We start from the raw sequence: 26,284 nt of genomic DNA on the forward strand, positions 1-26,284 counted from the left end.
CTGTCACACATTCCATTATGTTGATCTGACCTCATCAAACCCTGGCCTGTACACCCCCATGCCAAAGCGCCCAGCGCTCGCCCAGCAGTCTGCAGTCAACGAGGCGGACGCGTGCAAGCGACTTCGGTCGCTTCTCGCCCTCAGGTGTCTTACTGTCTGGTGGTAGTTGTAGTTGCAAACGCAGTGAGCACTTACTATGAGACCTATAGCAGATCATGTCTGTGTGTCTGTCTGTCTGTCTGTCTGTGTGTCTGTCCCGCTATCCAAATATGGAGTGTGTTGCATCAGCAATCACTCAGCTCCATATATGGGCACAAAAGGGGGCAGGTCCACTCAGCTCCATATATGGGCACAAAAGGGGCACCATATAAGGAGTCCCCAAAGCAGCTATACGTCCAAAACCCAAAAATGTACGAGCTGCGTTCGCTTCCCGCGTTTGCGCGTCTTACTCGTAATATTATATTAACATAGGCTACAGATCTGGTCTACTATAACAATCTACAAATATTGTTGTATATCCAAGAGTTTGTAACATACATTGCACTCAGAAAAACCTGAGTAGCCTAAAAATGCATGCACGAAAGGTCATTGATTCGGTTGGTGCAACATTAAAGGGAATACAAATTATGCATGTTGGGGGTGCATGTATACGCTAGTGGTAACGTGTGATTAGCCTAAAGATATTTAAAAAACGATCAAATTATTCTATACAGTGTTAAATAAATACATAGTTCACACAAACCCAAACATTTAGACTCTCGTAGACTAGGTTTTTTTTCAATTCTCTAAATGTTTGGGCTAGTTCACACTTCACACATAGCAGTATCCAGTATCTCTCTTCTTAATTGTTTTCTTTTCTTCTTTGTATAGGCGATAATATTATATTATAACTTATATACTTATAAGTACTTATATACTTATATACCTAACCCATTTTTTTGTGTGTATAGGCCTACCCATTATCACCTGACCACGATCTGCGGTTTCCTCTCACAAATGGCATGCATGCAGAATCATGGCAGATAAGGTCGCGTTGAGTAATAATAGGCGCGCTGACTGTGACTGTCTGTGTAGCTAAAGAACAAGATCTGTTCTGTTCTCTGTTCTGTTGTATCATGGCTCCAATGTTTACGTGTGCCAAGTGCACGCCCACTTCGGAACGTCACGGTGGTGTGTCAGAGAGATAGGCTGTACGTGCAATATCCTCCGAGAGAGAGGGACTAACTGGGGTTACAGCAGCGCTGCTTATTGCTTGCAAAAGAAAAACACAGAGCCATGGCATCAGCATGCTGCGAAGTGTGAATGGGTTGAGCCTCAATTATTCCAACCGAATTTAAAAAACGGGTATATCGAGAATTGAAAACGAAAGAAAACCGGCAGGCTGTACCGTCTATTTAGTTCACTGTAGAATCTTGAACTTAATTGTAGCATATTGTTTTACTACTATTTCTTCTCTTATTTTTTTTAAATATATATTAAGCCTATAGGCCTACTCTTAATCAAACTATCATAGCGGTCGTATTGTTATTTATTTTTATTTTTTTGTAATGAGAAAAGTATAGAAATGGAATCAAATGGCTTTTCAACGGACAGAGACATCCTATGCCTGTTTGACGTGGATGGAACTCTCACGCCTCCAAGAGAGGTAAGAAATCAACCTGTTAAATCACTTTGATTCATAGCGTTTGTTTATAATTCCGTTTAAATTGCAGGATTGTCAACATGTTAAGATTAGCAAGCAAGCGCGATGTGTCTCGACTCTCGAGTTAGTTAGCTGCATGTCTGCAAGAGAAGATGCAACAATCCTTGTTGTGTAACACAACTTAGCGTCTAACGTAATGCATTGGGTGACAGTCAGACAGGGTTCTAAATATAAACTTGCATTCATCCGATAGTAGCTATACCTTAATTTCAAGGATTTGATTATGATCGTCTCGATCAATCCTATATAGAATCCCTTTCGAGATCCAACTAGTTTTCGAGGCAAAAGGCAAACATCTTTAATTGGAACACCGTGTTCTCTTAAGGCTAAATTCAAATTGAATCAAATTATAATTTACCGACCCGTTTCATTCATACGCCTATACTGTTAAATTATGACAAAATGTCCTCTACAGATCGCTACTGTAACACGCACAAGACTGTGCGCGTATATTCTTATAATAGTGTAGCCTGCTGCCTACACAAGTGTTCCTGCATGAGTCAAACCTGTGGTGTCAGGTGTCTTTTTCTGTCTGTTTATAAACACAACATACTGTAACAGCCGCGTGGCTTAAAGAGACAGAGATGACATAGTCATCATCAAACTGTAGGCCTAATTGACTATTGACTATTGATTAGCCGCCAGAACAATTAAGTGCAGAGTGACAGTCCAGACACAAACAAATATCATTCATAACATGTCTACCGTATTGATTGAAAAATCAGACACAATGGGTCCATATACAAACAACAGGGGAAAACATGACAGTAAATACAAAACAACAACACAGAGATAGCCTACAGTATATTATGTATCAGGCTATTTTCACTCCAGGCAGTCCTTATTATCAATTAAAAACATATAAACATTGCCTCCAGTGTTTCCAGAAACATGAGGAGAAGACTGTGTCACTCTGTGTGATCCCTGTTAAGGCCATAATTAATACATTCTTTGATTCCCTCAGTCTACACATGAATGTAAACATAAAATTCCTCAGTATACAGCATGAAAGGTGGGTACATTACTGGCAACAAACATTTCACTATTGACTAGTGAATAGCCGCAAGAACAGAGTGACAGTCCATAGACACAAACAAATATCATAACATGTCTACCGTATCTTTCGAAAATATTTAGGATGTGTTTCTGCATGAGCAAGCATTGGTTGCTTACTTGCTTCGCTTTGACACAGAAGCGCATATAGTGTTACTGACAGTCTGACACTGTACATACTGTTGAGTCTGAACCCACTGACTTGTCTTATATATTACATAATGCAGCTTCCCTTTTGTGAGCTGTGGGTATTCTTACAGACACAAGGAAAGTAGTTCTACTGAAACAGATTGTCTTTTTCTTATTTCTAACAAAACAATTAGGGCTGCACTAGTTAATCAAAGTATGAACATTGATTGATTGATTATTGATTGATTGGAGGTACAGTAAACACTTAAGCTTAAATAATAACACAAAATAGTGAAGTCCTGGGGACTTGTTTCCAGGACTATTATATGTGATCCTATGTAATAACAATGAATGGCCTTTTTCTATAGCACTTTTCCAAGTTCTCAAAGCGCTTTACAACGGTTCATTCATTCATACATTGGGAGGTGAATCTTTACAATGGTTCATTCATTCATACATTGGGAGGTGAATCTTTACAACGGTTCATTCATTCATACATTGGGAGGTGAAGGTTCATTCATTCATACATTGGGAGGTGAAGGTTCATTCATTCATACGTTGGGAGGTGAAGGTTCATTCATTCAAACATTGGGAGGTGAAGGTTCATTCATTCATACATTGGGAGGTGAAGGTTCATTCATTCATACATTGGGAGGTGAAGGTTCATTCATTCATACATTGGGAGGTGAAGGTTCATTCATTCATACATTGGGAGGTGAAGGTTCATTCATTCATACATTGGGAGGTGAAGGTTCATTCATTCATACATTGGGAGGTGAATCTTTACAATGGTTCATTCATTCATACATTGGGAGGTGAATCTTTACAATGTTTACAGCCAGGCCCTGCTCATAGAACATTTCATGGTAGGGGTTCAATGCCTTGTCCAAGGGCACTTCAGCGGTGGTAATTTTAACGTGCCGGTCCGGGGATACGAACTAGCGACCTTCCGGTATCAAGACCGCTCCGCAAACCGTTCGGCCACCGCTGCCCCTATGGACCCACGGATCATTGGACGACCTGCTCTACCTCCTGAGCCAGAAACACACAGACGACACACGAATTGGACTGTCTGTTGTTTCTTTGTAATTATACTTTTCTTACATCACGCAACATAATTATGCTTTTCAGCATCTGTTGCCATTCATGCAGGAGCTACAGTAGCGATACACCGTCCACCGACCATGGAAGTATACATTTGTACGTCTCTCTAAATGTTCTGATGAATTGAAAATGGTGGACCCTGTTGTAAACAAGTGCAATGCTTTATCATGGTGTCGTCCACAGTTAACAGTTTTTGTATTGACTTGTCAATCAATCCCTGCGACATACTGTACTAGCGTCATGTCCAGGGGGTGTACTTGTACATCAAGCTGCCTCACGCTACAGAAACAGGAGATAGGCTCCTGCCCCTATGGGCCTCATGGCTACAGAAACAGGAGATAGGCTCCTGCCCTATGGGCCTCATGGCTACAGAAACAGGAGATAGGCTCCTGCCCCTATGGGCCTCATGGCTGCAGAAACAGGAGATAGGCTCCTGCCCCTATGGGCCTCATGGCTCGGCAAGGCTACTTACTTGTCAATCAATCAATCAATCAATCAATCAATCAAGTGCTAGCTGGGTATTGAACTTTGGAAAATGTTTTCTGAGACTCTGCCTCTGTGTGTTTTCCCTTCAACAGAAGATTCACCCAGAGTTGGATGAGTTTTTCCAGAGTCTGAGGAAGAAAGTGAAGATTGGGATAGTGGGCGGGTCGGACTATTCCAAGATTGCGGAACAGCTCGGAGAGGGGGAGGATGGTGGTGAGTACTGGAATCATTTGCATTAATTATAGTAGTCTGTAGTCTGAAAACCCACCTCTTCAGACTCCATCACGGCCCGTAGCACTTGCCCTAGCCCCTTAGATAGCACTTTATGTAGCCTGGGCACCATTCATTTAGGGTATATGATCCTGTCGGGAGCGGATGATATGGTTACGTCATGTTGTGGTATTGTTTTGTAGTCATTAGGATGATGTTGTAGTATTGTTTTGTAGTCGACAGGCAGGAACAACAGGCTCAACTTTATTGAGGGAAAAGGAAGGTTCCTTCCTTTTTTCTCAATAAAAGCTACAGGCTACGAGAGCTTTTATTGAGGGAAAAGGAAGGAACCTTCCTTTTCCCTCAATAAAGTTGCCGCCGCCTGTTGTTCCTGCCCGTCGACTACAAATCAATACTACAACATGACGTAACGATATCATCCTCTCCCGACAGGATCATACAGACTTTTGAAACAGAGATCAGGCTTTCCTCCGAGGTGGTGGAAAGCCTGGTGAGGCGAGGTTACACTTTATGTAGACTCAGATAGCATTTTATACAGATTTATAGCATGTTACGTAAATTATAAATTGTAATTGTAGTTATTATTAGCCTCGGATAGATTGTCTGACCCAGCTAGGCTTCTACATTTAGCTCTTACTTAATCTTCAGGGGTATAAGAATACCCCTCAGTACTCTGAGATCAGATTAAAAAAATGTCTGTTTGAAAAATGACAGTTTTCTGAAAAAGCTATGTTTCCATGTCAGTCGTTCTTCGATTTAAAAAAAAATAGCAGATCTACAAGCTCGTAGCGCGCCACTCGGTGGCGCGCTATGAGCTTGTAGATCTGCTATTTTTAAATAGCTAAAGCACGACATGATGCTAACACCAAAAGGGGTTCCCGCCCCAAAATGGGCTAAGTAAGGTCAAAACTCAAAATGGCCACACCGTGTCACTCACTTCTCCATCAGGCTTCTCTATCCAACATAAGAAACGCCTGTACTGTACAGTATCATAAGTATGTTTCAATTACACACTACAGCACATACAACTAACTGAATTCACATTCACTGTAGATGAATGTATATTTGGACGTTATCTGGGGTTCATAGGCCAGTGTAGAGTAGAGACTCGAGAGAGTGAGACAGGGAAGCTGGGAGAGAGAAGATAACATGAGTCATGTGCAAAACGCAGACTCAAGTGTCCTCAAGTAGCCTACTTTACGTTATGCACTGATACAGCGAGCACGTACGTTCACTAAAGATAGCCACAGAGAGAGAGAGAGAGATAGAGAGAGTTCAAACATCAGACTTCAGCAAGGGGAATAATCTGGAGGCTGTTGTAATTGGAACAGTCATTATTGTTCTTATTCTGCCCTGACACAGCAAGACAAATAATCATGACTCGTCTCTGTTTTCTTTTGTCATCATTGAGACTTTGTCCTGAATCAGCTTTAGGATCTATAGGGTCAATCTGTTCATGTCTATCTATATTCACAAGAACACAGTTAACCTGCGTCATCGCAACTGCAGAGTAAACTGACTTCTGTTGCTCACACACACATGGATGGACCCTAATGTCCTGAGCTTGTTTACTCACCTGCTCACAATAACACTACACACCATCCTTCTTGACCCCTCAAAGTTACACTAGCCATTAAATACAGCTGAGTGGACAGTGGGCACCATTACCATATACCAGAACCCCAGCTGTCAATATTAGGCTACAACTAGTGCCAATTAAGACTGGCTAAAGCTGGATGGCAAAGGAAATGGCAAAGGATGGCAAAAAAATGGCACGGTTTTGTGTAACTATACTGTAACCGATATGTACGGTTATCTATCAGGAGTTGGTTTCAAAGTATGCAATACTAAATGAAGTACCCATAATGTTTTATGAACTTCCCGTGGACACTATAGTAACATTTTTCTATGTGCCACTCTGTACTGTATGAGAATAAATTACAATGGTGACAAAATATGTAACAGTAAAATGCAGATTCTGATTACCGGAGACACAGTTTAGACGTGGATATGTTGCTATATATACACAAGCCAGGGCAATAATATGGGCAATGCCATCACAGTCAGAACTGCAGCCTCACTCCCAATAATATGGGCAATGCCATCACAGTCAGAACTGCAGCCTCACTCCCAATAATATGGGCAATGCCATCACAGTCAGAACTGCAGCCTCGATCACTCCCAATCTTCCGCCGTAGTCTGAAAACCCACCTCCACCATGGTCCGTAGCACTTACCCTATAGCCTAGCCCCTTAGACTTAGATAGCACTTCATGTAGACTAGATAGTATTTTAGACAGACTTATAGCTTGTTACGTAGACAGCACTATAATTGCTATTTTATGTAGTCATAGCACTTTATAGTACACATGTATATTGTATAATATATAATATAATATAGTATGTATAGTTGACATGGATACTCCACTGTTACGTTCTTAGTTTATACATGATTCATGACAACTACTTTTTATATATGTGATGTATGCCATGCTTTTGTTTTTGCTTAAATGCAAGTCGCTCTGGATCAAGAGCGTCTGCTAAATGCATAAATTGTAAATTGTAAATATAGCCCCATTGACCATTTAACAGGGAGCCAACGTGAGTGTAAAGGTCATGCAGATTAAACATGCCTATTCCAGGTTGTGTTACTGTAGTCTGTGACGAAGCATAATCCCATGAGACAGTTACAGAGCGTACTGTAGTCTGTGACGAAGCATAATCCCATGAGACAGTTATAGAGCGTCGCAGTCCCGCCCCCTTTCATGACTACGCTAGAACCAGACGTGAATTATTCCTCGTTCATTTTCCTCATAGACTTTTCAAAAAGTTTTTTTTTTTTTTTAACCCATTCTGACCGGGCACCCATTTTGGTGTTAGCATCATTAATATGACAATAAACACAATGTTTTTCGCTGATCAAATAATTTATAAGAAGAAAAACAAAAGAAAAAGTGTTCTAATCCTGTCATGTTTTTCTTCTTACAAATGATTTGATCGACCCAAAACATTGTTGTTTACTGTCATTTGTCGTCACAACTCGCGGCGTAAACGTCTTTATATAAATACCTTTCTAAAAGTCTATGAGGAAAATGAACGGGGAATTCACTTCTGGTTTTGATTGATTGATTGAAATATTTATTAACAGTTTGCAGAATTACAGTACATTTCAAGCACAAACTCAAGTCAATACAAAGACTGTTAACTGTGAGTGGACGACCCAATTAAGCATTACACTTGTTTACAACAGGGTCCACCATGTTCAATTCATCAGAACTTTTATAGACGTACAAATAGACACTTCTATATAGTTAAAGAACAGAACAGAAGTTAAAGAACAGAACAGGGCCTCGCCAGGGGGGCTGGACTGTGACGCTCTGTAGCAGGCCAGCATCCTGGGACGAACTGTTATCAGAATCACCTTGTGATGTCTGGTGTGGTAAAAAGTAGATCAGCCGACTTTGAAATTGGAGCACTAGAAGAACAGATAATCAGGGCCTGGGTCTGTCTGTGTTACTGACTGTCTGAAATGTAACTAAAATTGCCTCATGTTCTGTTTTGCAGTGAAACACAAGTTTGACTATGTATTTGCTGAGAATGGCACAGTACAATACAAAGATGGGACACTCATCTCAAAGCATGTGAGTGTGTGCACTTTTGTGTTTGTTTTTTGTTTGTTTTGCCAATTTACATTTCCGTGGGTGTGTGTGACCGTTTACAAACGGGTGTGACCCAGAATAAGATAAGGAGGGATTATTAATTACATATTTTTAGTCCTGCAGCCGCTTCTAAAAAACGCCTTCTAAATCCTGACCCATGAGTTGTCTGACAGTGTTGTTTTCGTCGACTAAAACTAAGACGCAAAATGTTCGTCGACTACCTTTTTCCACTGACAAAAACGAATGGAAACTAAATGAAAACTAAGCTATGATGACTAAGACTAAATATACTGACAATTTCGTCGAAATAAAAATATTAGGAAGGGACTAGTGGACAAGAGATCCACTATAAGTCATTTTACTCTTGGTTGCATGCTGAAAATAGCTGATCTACAAGCTCACAACGCGTCGCAACGCAACGCGTTCTGAGCTTGTAGATCGGCTATTTTCAGCAAGTGTAAAAACACTCATTACGACGGCATCAAGGCCCACCAAAACACATTTTAGTCGACTAAATCACCTGTAGATTCAGTCGACTAAAATCTTATGACATTTCGTCGACTAAAACTAGACTAAACACTAAGACATTTCCAGGTGACTAAAATGTGACTAAAACTAAATGGAGTTTCAGTCCAAAGACTATGAATAAACTAAAATAAAAATGTGCTGCCAAAAACAACACGGTTGTCTGAAAGGCCTAAAACAATTCAATAAAAGAAATAAAACAAAAAGAACAGAGACGTTCCCGGCTTGAAAGGCATAAACACTGTGTAGGTGTTCCAGGTCTAAACGCGTTAATGAGTACACCGACATTGCCGCGGTTACCTTACACGACCTCATCTTTTGTCAATGAATGTCAACAAGGGAGGCATACCATTGGTCCGACTCGGGGTTATAGGTTTAGGTGTGCTGCCCCGTGCTCGCGGTTATGGTCAGGGTGAGGGTTTGGGGGTAGGTTTAGGTGTGCTGCCCTGTGCTCGCGGTTATGGTTAGGGTGAGGGTTTGGGGTTAGGGTTAGGTGTGCTGCCCCGTGCTCGCGGTTATGGTCAGGGTGAGGGTTTGGGGTTAGGTTTAGGTGTGCTGCCCCGTGCTCGCGGTCATGGTCAGGGTGAGGGTTTGGGGTTAGGTTTAGGTGTGTTGCCCCGTGCTCGCGGTTATGGTGAGGGTGAGGGTTTGGGGTTAGGGTTAGGTGTGCTGCCCCGTGCTCGCGGTTATGGTCAGGGTGAGGGTTTGGGGTTAGGTTTAGGTGTGCTGCCCCGTGCTCGCGGTCATGGTCAGGGTGAGGGTTTGGGGTTAGGTTTAGGTGTGTTGCCCCGTGCTCGCGGTTATGGTGAGGGTGAGGGTTTGGGGTTAGGTTTAGGTGTGTTGCCCCGTGCTCGCGGTTATGGTGAGGGTGAGGGTTTGGGGTTAGGTTTAGGTGTGCTGCCCCGTGCTCGCGGTCATGGTCAGGGTGAGGGTTTGGGGTTAGGTTTAGGTGTGCTGCCCCGTGCTCGCGGTCATGGTCAGGGTGAGGGTTTGGGGTTAGGTTTAGGTGTGCTGCCCCGTGCTCGCGGTCATGGTCAGGGTGAGGGTTGGGGGTTAGGTTTAGGTGTGCTGCCCCGTGCTCGCAGTCATGGTTAGGGTGAGGGTTTGGGGTTAGGTTTAGGTGTGCTGCCCCGTGCTCGCGGTCATGGTCAGGGTGAGGGTTTGGGGTTAGGTTTAGGTGTGCTGCCCCGTGCTCGCGGTCATGGTCAGGGTGAGGGTTGGGGGTTAGGTTTAGGTGTGCTGCCCCGTGCTCGCGGTCATGGTCAGGGTGAGGGTTTGGGGTTAGGTTTAGGTGTGCTGCCCCGTGCTCGCGGTCATGGTCAGGGTGAGGGTTGGGGGTTAGGTTTAGGTGTGCTGCCCCGTGCTCGCAGTCATGGTTAGGGTGAGGGTTTGGGGTTAGGTTTAGGTGTGCTGCCCCGTGCTCGCGGTCATGGTCAGGGTGAGGGTTTGGGGTTAGGTTTAGGTGTGCTGCCCCGTGCTCGCGGTCATGGTCAGGGTGAGGGTTTGGGGTTAGGTTTAGGTGTGCTGCCCCGTGCTCGCAGTCATGGTTAGGGTGAGGGTTTGGGGTATAGGTAGTCGATGGGACCAATGGATCGGACCTATATGCCCCTGTCGGACAAAAGGCATGCACTTTGTAAACAATAGATGTAATATTAGTTAATAATAGTTGTAATGCTTGGATAGATGGGAGACTGTATGCTCTGCTTTGTAAAGAAAGAAAAAAAGCCACTTTAACTTTTTGTTCCTGTGATATTCATATTACTTTCATCCCTGCAGGCCATTCAGAACCAGATAGGAGAGGAGCTTCTACAAGAACTCATCAACTTCTGTCTCAGCTATATGGGTCTCATCAAACTGCCTAAGAAAAGGTAGCACTCATAAGACATGCACGTATCGTGTATACAGTATAGACTGTCTGAAGTCTACTGTCACATCACAAGTATAAAGGAGCGGGTGAAACTATTTTGTGTAAGCTTCCTATGAATGATAGATAAAGACAATATTGTACAGTGAAAAATATAATAGTACATGCAGCATAATACTGGGAGAAAAAAACCCACCCATACTCATACAGAAATGTATAAACATTCACTTGCTAACCCGAACACACACAGATCACAGACGAGGTCCCACCCAGACTGTACATGCACCTAGAGCTACTGTACACCCCCCCCGGCACTCTCATCACTCACAGCCAGGAATGGTGCTTCAATGCCACCAGGGAGGTGGGGTGAGGAGGGGTCACCAGCTAAATTCTGTCTGTAGCAATGTTACTTCACCTGAGTTCGGATTCTAAAAATGTCTCGACAGTTTTCTGAAAAAGCTATGTTTCTATGTCAGTCGTTCTGCGATTTAATTTTTTTTAGCTGGCCTACAAGCTTGTAGATCTGCTATTTTTAAATAGTTAAAGCATAACATAATGCTAACACCAAAACGGGTTGAGCAACATTCAACGTCATTTCCGGTTTGGGACGTCGTCCTCTTAAAACGTGAATAACTCTTAACCCATTGAGGCCTAAGGCCGATTCTAAAGACGCCTCTAAATCCTGACCTAAGGTGTTATTTATATAGCAGCATCAAAGAAATTACATTTTTGAATACTGTACATACTGTACAGAACCCAAATATGGGTTCCCGGCCTGAAAGGGTAAGATACCAATAGGGGTTCCCGCCCAGAATGGCACCGTCCGGGACTGACATACTGGCTGCGACCACCAAACCCTAATTCCAAATCTTTTAAAATCCATCCCTGTTGAATTCTTTCTCCCTGCAGGGGCACCTTCATCGAGTTCCGCAATGGCATGCTCAACATTTCACCCATTGGCCGGAGCTGCACGCTCGAAGAGCGAATAGAATTCTCCGAAATTGACAAGGTGAGATTTAATGGCTGGTGTTTATGAGCTTCCACTGAGGTCACACTGATGGGAGAACGACCCCCACTGTCACAGCTTTTTAAAGGACAATTGATAATATGCACACGGCTGCCATTTTTTGATGCTGCTATATAAATATTTGAAGTTTTTCAGAAACCTTAGGTCAGGATTTAGAGGCGTTTTTAGAATCGGCCGTAGGCCTAAATGGGTTAAATCGTTATCACCATGAAACTTCCCCAGTTGATTACTTACACAAAAACAATGATTTATTGTATTACAAATCTTAAAAATGTAAATATGCAAATTAGGCATCATATAGGAAAATATGCAAAAAACATAAAATATGAAAAAGCTACTATACTGTGGAATATTTAATATAGGTATGGTTTTACCCACTCAATTCATAATTAACGTTCCAACTTTGGAGCTTCTGGCTCATGGACAAAAAACTGGTTCTGAACGGTGGAAAAGGGGTCTGACTGAGTTTGAACTGGACACACAGGGACACTCAGGGGGAAACAGGGACACACAGGGACACTCAGGGACACACAGGGACACTCAGGGGGAAACAGGGACACACAGGGACACTCAGGGACACACAGGGACACACAAGGACAAGTCCAAACAATGTTGTTCTTTCAAGAGAGCTTAACAGGGAGACCATTGAAGTTTCACAAAGCCATGAGACAGGGAGAAGGAGAATACTCTGATCTGATGAAGGATAGCTGGCCCTGCAGAGAAAAGTTCTTCTTTTCAATTTATAGTTTCAGTTTAGAGTCCTAACGAGTGTGTTTGCTAGTTTCAGTTGTTTAAAAAAATGTTTTGTTTTAGTATTAGTTAGTTTTATTGTTTTAGTATTAGTTATTTTTATTGTATTTGTCATGGCAAAGCTTTAAGAAGTTCAGAATAGAATAAGAACATCTGAATAGATCTGTTTTTTCACTAGTACGATCAGGTCATTTGATATTGTCTGTGAACGTACATATCACATTTATTGGATTTCGCTTATCTTAACCAACGGTGAGACTCAACACTTTCAAAATTATACAAAGAAGGAATTGACTGATAAAATACAGTATACTATACAGTATGAGATGAAATCGGACGTTACAATAATTTGTTTTCATTACATACAATGTACTACCATTGCAATCTCATCTCATCTCATCATCTCATAAGTGTCATAACAATGCCGCCCTGTTTTTAAGCAGTAAAGACACATTTACACTTTGCTGTGGCACTGGGTTTTTTGTGACAAGGTATAAATTAACAAACAATAAACGAAAGCCCGATAGGGGAATCAGTACCAGAGCAACAACTCGAGGAGACTGCGAAGTGCCGCACCGGCAAACAACGTTCGGCCAAAATGTCCTCTCAGTACAGGGTTGTGTATAGCATGGAATGGCTTTCTTCTGCGTATAAGGGACTGTGTTTACATTTCCCTCTTTTAAATACAATCTGAAAAAATGGTTGCTTGATTTATGATTATTTTAGGTGTATTTATTTTTCATGCTGTGTTCCCTATGTAGCCTTGCCAAGCCATGAGGCCCACAGGGCAGGAGCCTATCTCCTGTTTCTGTAGCGTGAGGCAGCTTTATGTACAAGTACACCCCCTGGACATGACGCTAGTATGTCGCAGGGACTTACCCCCAATCCAACCCTTGATGCTGAGTGTCAGGGAGACACTGGGTCCCATTTTTACAGTCTTTGGTATGACCCGGCCGGGGATCGAACCCAGACCTCCCAGTCTCAGGGCGAACACTCTCTCTAACCACAAGGCCACATTCCCTATGTAATGTCATGTAAATGTATTCCACTGTTTGACTGTCTGTTTTTCCGTTTTGTGTTTCCTGTGAGGACTGCGGATGAAAATTAGCAACTGTACTACAGTATATCCGGTGTATTTACGTCCATGTGACGTCCATTAATATGCATTGTCCTGTCCAAATAAACAAATAAAGTAAATTAACATTAAGACGTCATGTTCCGTTGCCATGTCCCCACAGAGAGAGAAGATCAGAGAGAAGTTTGTTATTGCACTACAAGAGGAGTTTGCTGGGAAGGGACTGCGTTTCACAAGAGGTGAGTCTTAATTGTTCCCCACAGTCAGCTGGCAGTGGCCAACAGACCAATGTGTGTTTCCCGGGAAATGGAAGAAAAGAAGGACATTTTAACCCATTCTGGGGCGGGAACCCCTTTTGGTGTTTTAAGCATCATGTTATGCTTTAGCTATTGAAAAATAGCAGATCTACAAGCTCTATGTCAACATTGAATACTGAGCTTGTAGGTCTGCTATTTTTTTTTAAACATGAAAATGTGCCACAAATCTTTGAATATATATTCTTTCAGAGAGAACGTTTCAACTCAAATCTTTGCTTCTGGGTGGGGGGGGGGGGGGGGGGTCCCTGGAACAACATATTTTCAAATTGGGGTCGGCCCAACCAAATACACATAATTCTGGGGGTCCTTGACATGAATTATTGAACACCACCACTGACATAGAAACATGAGGTATTTCAGAAAACTGTCAGGATTTAGTATAGACTTTTTTTTTTTTTTTTTTTCGAACGCCAGGCCTAAATGGGTTATTCCTCCTTACTGGAGGTCTGTCTGAATTTGTAGTCAATGGACAACACTGTCTGTCTGAATTTGTAGTCAATGGACAACACGGTCTGCTAACTCAAAGAACACCAGCATCTTCTAGCGCTTTAGTTGGACTAGAATGTGGTTCTCTCTCTCAAGGGGAAATAATTACGTGTTCCTACAACTTCCTAGTGAACAGGTAGATCTACATTAACCCATTTTTAGGCCTGACGTCGAAATTAAAAAAATGTCTTCAAAATCCTGACAGTTTTCTGAAAAACCTTACGTTTCTGTATCAGTGGTGCTCAATATTTCATGTCAAGGACCCCAAGAATTATATGTAATATGCCTCCCCTCCCCATCTCATCTGAAAATATGTTGTTCCAGGGAACCTCCACCAGAAGCAAAGATTTGAGTTAAAATGTTCACTCTGTAATAATATATATTCAAAGATTTGTGTCACATTTTCGCGATTTCTCAAAAATAGCAGATCTACAAGCTCGTAGCGCGGCACCTATGAGCTTGTAGATCTGCTATTTTTCAATAGCTAAAGTATAACACAATGCATAAAACACCAAAAGGTGTTCCCGCCCCAAAATGGATTAAGCTCAACATATCATAATGTGATATGTGAGATTATAAATCAGCTATATATACAAAACATTTGTGAAAGTATGAAATAGGGCTTACGTTGTGTACTGTACCGTCTACGCTACTGGTATCTTCAGTTTATAATAGTTTACTACTTCTCCAAAGTGTGTGAATGTTCTTCAGAAATCATACCAAAATGACCATAACATGTCATTATAGCCTACTGGTACTACGGACTCGGAGTTTCAGTAAAGCATTCTCTGACAGGGAAAATAGATGCATTCTAAACCATACCGATCATTCTCACGAAATGGAACTGTTTATATCGGTTTCTTGAGGTAAGGAAGATGGTTAACTATCTTTCCTCCTTTCTTTTGTTTTATTTGTGTGTGGGCCTCTGTAGAGAAGAACACAACAGCTCTAATTATGGGAGACTTTGGGCGATGCCAGCAGCAATGTCTGGTTGTAACTTTCACCCATGCAGCCAAATCACGTTCTTATCCATAATAATCGAGATAAAATATTAAAATAATGCTCTGTCGGATATTATTACATCCGTTTATACGGCATGAATTAAACATCCAAACTGGGACTCGTTGTCTTACATCCGTTTATCTCCCCAATACTACTCTGTTATCTCGCTTGTTCTACAAAGACTTTGTTTGTTGTACGTTATCTCTGTGGCATAAGAGACTCAACTACCTCATAGTTATTGGAGTGTAAAGAGGACATGTTGTTGTGGACATTGGAACACATGTGCACACACACACACACACACACACACACACACACATACACGTACACACACGCATGCACGGTACACAACTACACACACGGACTCGTACACAATAACATCCATTCTCAGTGTTCATGCATCCCCCCTGAGAGAGCGTGCCCTCGCGGGTCCCTTTGGTTACATTTGTACATTAACTCAGAGTTAAACGAACAGTAGGGATTTTACAGTGATGCGTGCGTGCTAATGCACACACACACACACCAGTGTTGTTTTCGTCGACTAAAACTAAGACGAAAAATGTTCGTCGACTACCTTTTTTCACTGGCGGAAACTAAATGAAAACAAACTATGATGACTAAAACTAAGACTAAATATACTGACAATTTCGTCAACAAATAAAAACTAGTGGACAAGAGATCCAGTACAAGTCATTTTACACTTGGTTGCATGGTTGGTTGCATTTTAGTCGACTAAATCTACAGTTGATTTAGTTGAATAAAATGTATTTTGTAATAGCGATCTACAAGCTCACAACACGTCGTGAGCTTGTAGATCGGCTATTTTCAGCAAGTGTAAAATCAGTCATTACGACGGCATCAACACGCAACAAAATACATTTTATTCAACTAAATCAACTGTAGATTTAGTCGACTAAAATCTTATGACATTTAGTTGACTAAAACTAGACTAACACTAAGACATTTCCAGGTGACTAAAATGTGACTAAAACTAAATGAAGTTTCAGTCCAAAGACTATGACTAAACTAAAATCGAAATTTGCTGCCAAAAACAACACTGACACACACGCGCAGACACACACACACACACACACACACACACATACACACACACACACACACTCCCTATACCGTGGCATAAACGCACTGTAGGAGCAGAGAGAGGAGTGAGAGGTTTTTTCAGGTTAATTAATAATCACAGCATGCTTGGTGTTTGCTCACAGGTCCAGCGAGGTGAGAGGTTCTGTTAATGACTTGTGAGACTGTACACACAGTTTACAGTTTACAGTTTACACAGAGTACAGACGAGCTGCTGTGCACAAAACAAACAAGACAGACTCGGCTGTTTCATCTCATCTTCGTCTCCTCACTAATGGCACTTTGGCTCGTGGTAGAGCGGGAAGTATCATTAAACAGAGTACAGTTACAGTACATTATGGGAAGGCCTGCAGGCAAGGCTATGCTATATTATAGACAGTGTCCTCTGTGTTAACCCATTCTGACCCGAGATCAGATTCTAAAAATGTCTACTACTGACTGTACATCCTGTAAGTTTTCTGAAAAAGCTATGTTTCTATGTCAGTCGTTCTTCGATTTTTCAAAAATAGCAGACCTACAAGCTCATAGCGCGCCACTCGGTGGCGCGCTATGAGCTTGTAGATCTGCTATTTTTCCAATAGCTAAAGCATAGCATACCAAAAGGGGCTCCCACCCAAAATGTAATAATCCTCAGTGTTCATTTCACTCCGGGACGGTCCAAATGGTTACATTTGTACCGTACGCTCTCGGGTTACAAATGGATGCATTTGGAATTTTATGACGGTTGGTTGTGTGTGTGTGTGTGTGTGTGTGTGTGTGTGTGTGTGTGTGTGTGTGTGTGTGTGTGTGTGTGTGATACTGATTCTCAGATGTAATAACTCTGACATATATGCAGAGACACACACATCATGCACACTGCACAGAGAAATCGCAAATCTAGAAAATGATCATGTGTCGTTCAAATGTAGTGTGCTGAGGTGAGACGTTGAGATAAGAATTAGCTGCAGAAGAGAAAAGCCAGTGCCACGGATATCACGTATATATATTGTGTACTACAGGGCAAGTTTTATGTGTTTGCCTTCAATATCTGCCTTTTGCAGCAATGACTGATAATGGCTAATCTCAAGTTTTCATTCATTATTGTATTGTTTATATTCTTAACATTGCTTTTTCACATGAGTTCCTTTTTGTGTTGTTGGCCTCCTTTTTTAAATCCATTGTTAAACCAGGGAAATTGAACTTTAACCGAACTTAACTTTAAAAAAAATGGCCTGCATCAAATTCCAAGGTTCCCCCAGCTGGCTTCATCTCATCTATTCATCCCGTCATTCGGTGGCTGTTGATAAAACATATAAGGTGACCATAATATTTTCAAAAACCCAAACCAGGATTCTTAAATCACTTGAATCTGTTTTTGTCACGCCCAGCGAGTGCACACCGTCTTACGAACGCCGCGCGTCAAAACAGCCGCGCCTCCGTTAATTTCAATGAACCTTATCCCACAACCGGCTCCGTCCGACGCGCTTTCACGCCTCGCCTGACGCTCCGATTCGCCACCGTTCTATTTTCACAGGCGTTGCCACGCGGCGTCGCTGTACACCCGGTGTGTGCACCCGGCTTTACTTTTGACAATTTCTGTGACATTCATTTATTATTTTTGACCTGGTGTTTTTTCGCCAGAACGGGGGACAGTTATTTGAGCTCTTATAGCACACTACTAGTGACCTCTCAAGTTGTCTCAACAGAACAAAAACGGCTATAAAAACATCTATGTACAACCTGGTACTAGTAAAAGTTGAAAACCGGGAGGCTTTTGTGTGATATTTTGTCAGGACTCTGCTTTTGTTTTTTGCCTAAATGTAAGTCGCTCTGGATCAAGAGCATCTGCTAAATGCCTAAATTGTAAATTGTAGGACTCTTGACACCCGCATCTCTAAACTGGGACAATCGCGGGCCGACACATTGATTGGGTCATTGATTGTTTGATTGAAATATTTATTAACAGTTTGCAGAATTGCAGCCGTCCGTACGTAGGTTGCCCTTTGAGGGCGGTTTTGAAGGAGTCAAGGGATTCGCATGTCTTAATGACTGTTGGTAGGGCGTTCCACATTTTGGTGGCATAGGAGCGGAAAGAATTTAGTCCCTTGTTTGTGCAAGTGTGTCTATATAGAGGCAGCGGGGGAGGGGTCAGCAAAGGAAAGCGTGGTAGTAAAGCAGTAAAAGCAGAGGGGGGGGGGGGGGGGGGGGGGCAGAGGGAGGTGTGTCAGGGGGGTGTGAGGGGAACACGACACTCCCATTGGCTGGATCGCCATCAGCTGTCACGCTTGGCTATTTAGTGCTGTTGACTATGGTTCACGTAGGAAACGGCCGTTCACGTGTCTGTCATCGTGAACGTGCGGCAATGATAGTCAAACGGACCAGAATTGTCCCAGCGCTGCAATACTGACTGAATAGTATTGGCCTCAGGGTTTCCTCCGGGTGCCGGCTCTATTAATATATATACTCTAAGGTTTTAACCAGGGGGGCAGTCAGACAGATATTTTGTGAAGCCACTAAGGAAATGAAAGTTCATATAATGGCCTGTTGTGGCGCTCTCACTGGGCTCAAAAAAACCCATAGCCCCATAGAAGTCCATGTATTTGGGCCCAACTTCACCTAGACTGTATTACCTTAATAAACATGGTCATGAATACTTTCTGCTTCCAGTCACTAGTTTAAAGTCTCATTTCTAATGTCATAATATTCTTTTTGGAAAATTATGGTCCCATTTATTAAAAAAATTACCATAAAGTCGCGCATGTTCTGAGGGGCGTGGCTACCGTTACAGTCCATGAACGGGATCCCCCACCCACTCGAGTCAAAATAAAAACCAACGAAGAAGAAGGGGGAAGTCCCGCCTCGTTGTCTGGGCCAGTCAATGGGCCAGCTGGCCTGAACTGGGCCAAAACGGATCTAGAAAGATGGCGACTTCATTTTACGTTCACGTTAGACCCGCGGAACGCTTTGTCCATATTTTTTACAGTCTATGGTTTTAACACAGTCCCCACAGCTCCACAGCTGAGCTGGGGTCCCCCAATCACCAATTATCCTCGGCTGGCCCAACAATGTCAAATGAAAGGGCCCGCATGCCCACATAGATTAGATTAGATGTCTTCATTATCCACAAGGGATGTTTTGATGTTCAGGTCAATGCATACATTCAGGACGATACATACAGGACAATAAATAATTATGAAAATACAATAAAACACCCAGCAAAGTACTAGTAAAATAATTCAAAAAAATGTAAAGCTATTTAAAAGAAAAAGCAAAGTCTCTCTCCACACCATAAAACACTCATAATGTGTGTGTGTGTGTGTGTGTGTGTGTGTGTGTGTGTGTGTGTGTGTGTGTGTGTGTGTGTGTGTGTGTGTGTGTGCGTGCGCTCAGTCCAGTTCATCTGCCTCTGTGTGTGTGTGTGTGTGTGTGTGTGTGTGTGTGTGTGTGTGTGTGTGTGTGTGTGTGCCGGGGCCGGGGGCACTGGCAAGCAGGTCCAGTTGAGGTGAATCAGGTATTGGGGGGGTTTGTGTTTGTTAAGGAGCCTAATGGCAGAGGGGATGAAACTGGCACTGCCCTTTCTTTGCCTTCCTGAATATGAAAATAAGGTATAGACTGCCGGTCCGTTATACATGCCAGCTGCCTTGTGCGTATTTAACAGGTGGTACCGAGGGATAGCGCAGTGTGGAAGATAATTAAGGCCCCCCCGGGGAACCTTTTCCCCTACAACGACATGCCCACCACAACAATAGGGATGCTAGGGTTGAGTCAGTGTGGAGTGGGGTCGTTTCCACCACCTGGCTGTCTGCAGAGAATGTATACGTCAGTTCTTCTCACCATAATAATACTGTTCTGGGGCAAAACAATGAAAATGCCAGAACATCAGATCACAGTCACTGCACACATGTAGGGAATGGAAAACACTGTGTTCGAATGCAGACGTATACCATGTGTGGTGATGTAAATGTGGTCACCATAATGCTGGGAGATAAGACAACATTATGATATGTTTGATGAGAATATCTGCGTCTGTGTGTGTGTGTGTGTGTGTCTGTCTGTCTGTCTGTCTCTATCTGTGTGTCTCCTTTATTGCCCTGATTTTCAATTTAAAGGGATAGTTCAGATTTTTTGAATTTAAGTTGTATGTAAATACTTGCCATTAATATAGTGGTTGCAACTGTATTAATTGATTGCCCGAGTCCACGTGGTGGGAGTTCTGCTCTGGTTTGGGTGAAATATCAAGTAGTTCCGGTCATTTTGTGGGGGGGCACTGGGGGCCACGCAGTAAAAGTAAATTAATCCACATTTTTGTATTGTTGACCTATTTCTAAAATATTAGTGCAACTTTCGTTCTTTTTTTACCCCTCTATCACACAGAACTATGTTTTTTGTGTCCATATCACTACGCCCAAAAAAATTGTTCCATGTGATGGAGGGGTCAAAGTTGAACGAAAGTCACGCTAATATTTTAGAAATAGGTCAACAATACAAATTACGTTCGTTTTGTGGATTCATTTACTTTTACTGCGTGGCCCCCAGTGCCCCCCACAAAATGACCGGAACTACTTAATATTCACTAAAACCAGAGCAGAACTCCCACCACGGGACTCGGGCAATCAATTAATACAGTTGCAACCACAAAAACTCAGAACTATCCCTTTAAGGAAACCGTTTTTTCTATGTTTCTAGTTATGGGCATAACTGTTCACGACCATTATTGGAGTAGCACAATATAAAGGGCAATAACACCCATGATGTCCATATCCTATTTTCTCAGGTGGTCTCATCAGCTTCGACGTCTTCCCTGAGGGCTGGGACAAGAGGCTGTGTCTGGACGCGTTGGAGGGGGAGGGCCTGAACGCCATCTACTTCTTTGGCAACGAGACCTCATTAGTAAGTAAAGAGAATGTTTGTAATATGAAGCTAAATGTATAACCAGCTCAGTGGCCTAGTTGTGGTTAGAGTGTCTGTCCTGTCTCCCTGAGACTGGGAGGCCGGGGTTCGATCGATCCCCGGCCGGGTCATACCAAAGACTGTAAAAATGGGACCCAGGTCCCAGTGGCTCCCTGCTTGACACTCAGCATCAAGGGTTGGATTGGGGGTATAAGTCCCTCCGACATACTAGCGTCATGTCCAGGGGGTGTAAAGGAAAGGAAAGGTACTATGTTTACCCAGGGTAACTAGACTAAGCTCAAGAACTTGTTTACAGCCAGGCCCTGCTCATAGAACATTTCATGGTAGAGGTTCAATGCCTTGCTCAACAAGGGCACTTCAGCGGTGGTAATTTTAACGTGCCGGTCCGGGGATACGAACTATAGCGACCTTCACGATATCAAGACCGCTCCGCAAACCGTTCGGCCACCGCTGCCTCCAACTTGTACATCAAGCTGCCTCACGCTACAGAAACAGGAGATGGGCTCCTGCCCTATTGACCTCATGGCCTCAAGGCACGGCTACTTTAAATGTATACACGTACAATGCAATATGAAAACAATGACTATACTTGAATTATTAGAGGTTAGAGCAGATTATGTTGTGTCACGGTTTGCAGAATGACTGAACCCAAAATGCAGAGCCTGCACAAACAAGAGCAGTTTGAAAATAAACTGATTAATCAAAGCAAAAAGAAGCTTAGCTTACAATCAAAAGTAGTTGTAGTTGCAGGGAGTATCTCAGGAAAGCCTCAAGGCAAAACTATTACAAAACAATACTACTACTAAGTACAAAGGCAATAAACAGGAAGTCCAGAACTTCTCGGTAGATCACAGGAACACCAAAGTGTGTGTGTGCCATGAGTCCAGTTTTTTTTACTGTATAGGGAGCAGGTAGATAATACCTGATAATACCAGAGAATAGTTCACAGGTTTGTAATGGGCTGGGCTGATAGTGGGGCCAGGTCTAGCCTGGGCACCATTTCATTTAGGGTATATGATCCGGTCGAGAGCGGATGATATGGTTACGTCATGTTGTAGTCATTGTTTTGTAGTCGACAGGCAGGAACAACAGGCTCAACTTTATTGAGGGAAAAGGAAGGTTCCTTCCTTTTTTTCTCAATAAAAGCTACAGGCTACGAGAGCTTTTATTGAGGTAAAAGGAGGTTCCTTTTCCCCTCAATAAAGTTGCCGCCTGTTGTTCCTGCCTGTCGACTACAAATCAATACTACAACATGACGTAACCATATCATCCGCTCCCGAGAGGATCATACAGACTTTTTAAACCAGAGACCAGGCTTTCCTCCGAGGTGGTGGAAAGCCTGGTGAGGCCAGGTTAGGGGATCAGGTGTGTAACTAGGACTGACAGATTCAATGGGAAGTGGGAGAGATACAGAAGGAGACAAATACAGACAGGCAGAGAGCCAGACCATGACATACTATCAGGGCTGGACTGGGACAAAAATTCGGCCCGGGCATTTTCGCGTGAATTTGGCCCAGACCGGCCGGGCCCACCACAACCAGCGCGCAGATATAGCAGAAACTCTACCGCCCGCTCCGTCGCGGCACACACAAACAAACAAGCCCCTAATAATACCACCACTTTTACAGAACAACATAAATGATACAAACCAACAGACAACTAACTACACAACCCTTTGTAGAGGGTTTATTTGTCACTCACTGATACAGGTACAGTCACATTATCATGATGGCACTGGCAGAATGGCAGCACGCCCGGACCTTTCCTCAAAATCATGGCGGCCCCCCTACGGTCGCGGCCCACTGGGAAAATGCCCGGTGGCCAGTCCAGCCCTGCATACTATATGTAAATCTATAGGCGTATAAAAGTATTGTCACAATTTTGTAAAAATGTGTCAAGAGAGAGAGAGAGAGTGAAAGGTGCAGAGCAGTGATATATAAATAGATATTGTGGCACTGTGGACGTGTCGACAAGGAGGATAAGACGGTGATGAAACCTTTGCCAGGAGTTTATAATAGTAACAGAGATAACACAGGGGTTGTTGTGGAATCTTTTTTGTCGGAAAGATCAAAGGTGAAAGGTCATGGACTCAGGTCAGAGGAGCTGACCCGTGGCGGAAAGAATGTTGCCATTCTTTGTGTCTGTGATTGACTTCTTTTACAAAGTAGGAGAGACAGGTTTTCACGTCCACAGCAGAACACAATACATTAAGACATGTGTAGGCGTGTTTGTGCACAAGCAATACTGTCAACTAAGACAGCATTAAAGGGACACAAGAAATATATGTTAACCCATTTTGGACTAAGTCGATAAAAGAAAATGTCTTCTAAATCCTAAAAGATTTCTGAAAAACCCATGTATCTATTCCTGCATAACTTCCGGGTTTGATGATGATGATGTCACGCGCATATACTCTCTCTATTGTCTTACTTATACTTAATGTCTTCTCCTATAGGGTGGAAACGATTATGAAATCTTCAACGACCCGCGGACCATCGGGTTCACGGTCTACTGCCCAGAAGACACAGCGAGGCTCTGTCGAGAGCTTTTCTTCGACGCTCCGCCCAACGAGTCTTGATTGACCGAGGCTCTTTTCCACTACAAGAACTATTTAAGTGAACCGTGTTCTGGATGTGTTACCATAACACCGCTGTACGTGGCTGGGTTTCAGACAAGGTTCTCACAACCTTACTTGGGCCGTACGGGCTCAGGAGGAGGTGCTACTGTCCCTGAGTTCTGGCTGGGGAAGGCAGAACCGAGAACAAAAATATCTAGATATATACAAGTGCACAGCTTGTAGATTGGGCTATTTTTGCTTTTTTTATAATTCGTTTTCTATTTGTATGATGTACGGTACCTCGCCCCACCAGGTGTGGTTCTGGTTATAATGGAAACATCACAGAATTTCATGGGTTCTGGAAGGTTTCAGTCCAAAAGAGCCATTATGTACTTTATGTACAACACAGCACCTTGAGGTGCTGACTGATTGAGGCAGGGAGGTTCATCTTTGGAACTGTTCGAAAATAAATAATGATAATAATACTACTGATCTTATTCTTTAGTACGCAGATTTACACATTGTTAATGTGATCTTTTTTTTTTAAAGCACCATACTCTTGCAGTGTCTTAGTAAGTCCCCACTGGAGCAGAATCTCAGAGGGATCATCACCTCACTAATTCCTTTTGACTGGTCTGCCAGGGAGTCTGTATATTAGACTGGTCTACCAGGGAGTCTGTATGTTAGACTGGTCTACCAGGGAGTCTGTATGTTAGACTGGTCCACCAGGGAGTCTGTATGTTAGACTGGTCCACCAGGGAGTATGTATGTTAGGACTGGTCTAACAGTGATGTGAATGGACAGCAAAGCCAGTTAGTATTGACAAGAGCATCACAGTCGGGTTTTTTTTAAACTGAATGCTAAACTCCATGTACGTTTGTGTACAGTATGTTTTCATTTTTGGAGATTTAATACTGTAAAGAGCTATAATAGTATTGCTATACAATAATGTCATGATATCTGCTTGTTTTTTGGGGTTTTTTAATGTTGGCTTAGTTTTTGTTTTTAATGGGAACTTACATGCTATGAAGGTAGCATGCGACACTAGTGTTGTTAATCCATTTTGGGCCCTTTTGGTGTTAGCATTACGTTATGCTTTAGCTATTGAAAGACAGCAGATCTACAAGCTCATAGCATGCCACCGAGTGGCGCACTACGAGCTTGTAGGTCTGCTATCTATTTGAAAAATCGAAGAACGACTGACATAGAAACACTGCCTTGATGTTGCTCTATGAATCATTCCAGTATGTAACGTTTTTCTTTATAAAACTCGGAGCTGCATATCGGTTTTTTTTAATGGTCTACACCGAAAAACACCAACACTGACTGTTGTGTTTAGATCATCCAAAAGGCGTGGAAAAGATTTGCTGCTACAAAATGTAGAATACATTTAGATTTTTTTTCTACTGCACACCAGACTGAGAAGGTTTCAACGGGTATTTGGGCTGAACTGAACTGACCGTTTATTTATTCAAGATAAAAATCCCATGAATCAATTTCAACCAATGAATGATATCACCGTGCCTATACTGTAGGTCAGTGGGTCAACAAAAGCCTTTTTTCTTTAATCTTGAACAAATGTTTATGAGCTACTGTATGTATGCTACTGTATATCACTGCCCAAGTACTTTAATACTGGTGAACCCATGAACTTGTTTGTGGCTCAAGTTAAGGATTTTTACCTGCAATATTATCAACCACTATTGATTTCCTATTCACATCGTTTTAATCATGGGATTTATTCATCACAATTTAAACTCATGAATATCAATATGTATATTAATATTTAAAAAAAAAGTAGAAAACTGTATATCTTTTCACATGAAGAAGGTGGAGGGGGAAATCAAGTAATGCCGGTGGTAACCCTTTGTTTATGGTTTATATGATGAGGAATTAGTGGCGTTGTTTGTGACTAATATTGATCATTATATAAACATGAATTTGATGATTGAGGGGGCACAGATTATGGATTATGGGAAACGATTATGACACTCCTAACACTGAGGCGTTTGAGCGATCATCACTGCTGGTCATTGTTGTAAAGTATTATATGATTGTAAGTATTATATGATTGGTCATCATAATATTGCATCAAGCATAATTGTGTGAATCACCTCGTTTTGAAACGTTTGGAGGAAAGATAGCTGTATTTTGTGTCAATGTTGTGTCAATTCATTTTAATAATACAACTTTTTATATATATATGATTTTACTGAATATGTAAATGGCCCGATGGTGGGCCCTTGTGATGTAATGAATTGTGATTTATTCAAATAAAAGGATGTAACGAAATGGTCTTTATACCTTTAGCACACTTTGCTTTTAATATT

General features: G+C 42.3%; 1 protein-coding gene across 1 annotated transcript; it reads left to right on the plus strand.

Annotated features, from left to right (window-relative positions):
* Positions 1–1,273: 1,273 nt before the first annotated feature.
* Positions 1,274–26,226, plus strand: pmm1 (phosphomannomutase 1). The gene is made up of 8 exons (XM_080775554.1): positions 1,274–1,645; positions 4,567–4,687; positions 8,269–8,345; positions 10,665–10,756; positions 11,662–11,761; positions 13,768–13,843; positions 21,261–21,376; positions 23,853–26,226. Exons 1-8 carry the CDS (start codon positions 1,565–1,567, stop codon positions 23,973–23,975), a joined length of 786 nt encoding a protein of 261 aa, XP_080631680.1. The 5' UTR covers positions 1,274–1,564; the 3' UTR covers positions 23,976–26,226.
* Positions 26,227–26,284: the final 58 nt, after the last annotated feature.

The sequence above is a fragment of the Protomyctophum bolini genome (genome assembly GCF_963924005.1).
Source record: "Protomyctophum bolini genome assembly, chromosome: 11".
NCBI lineage: Eukaryota > Metazoa > Chordata > Actinopteri > Myctophiformes > Myctophidae > Protomyctophum > Protomyctophum bolini.

What these genes read in the sequence shown, in the direction of transcription:
- pmm1 (XM_080775554.1), top strand. Translation starts at nt 1,565, where the DNA reads ATGGAATCAAATGGCTTTTCAACGGACAGAGACATCCTATGCCTGTTT. An exon ending in CTCTCACGCCTCCAAGAGAG is followed by an intron (nt 1,646 to 4,566) that starts GTAAGAAATCAA and finishes TCCCTTCAACAG; the next exon opens with AAGATTCACCCAGAGTTGGA. An exon ending in GGACACTCATCTCAAAGCAT is followed by an intron (nt 8,346 to 10,664) that starts GTGAGTGTGTGC and finishes TCATCCCTGCAG; the next exon opens with GCCATTCAGAACCAGATAGG.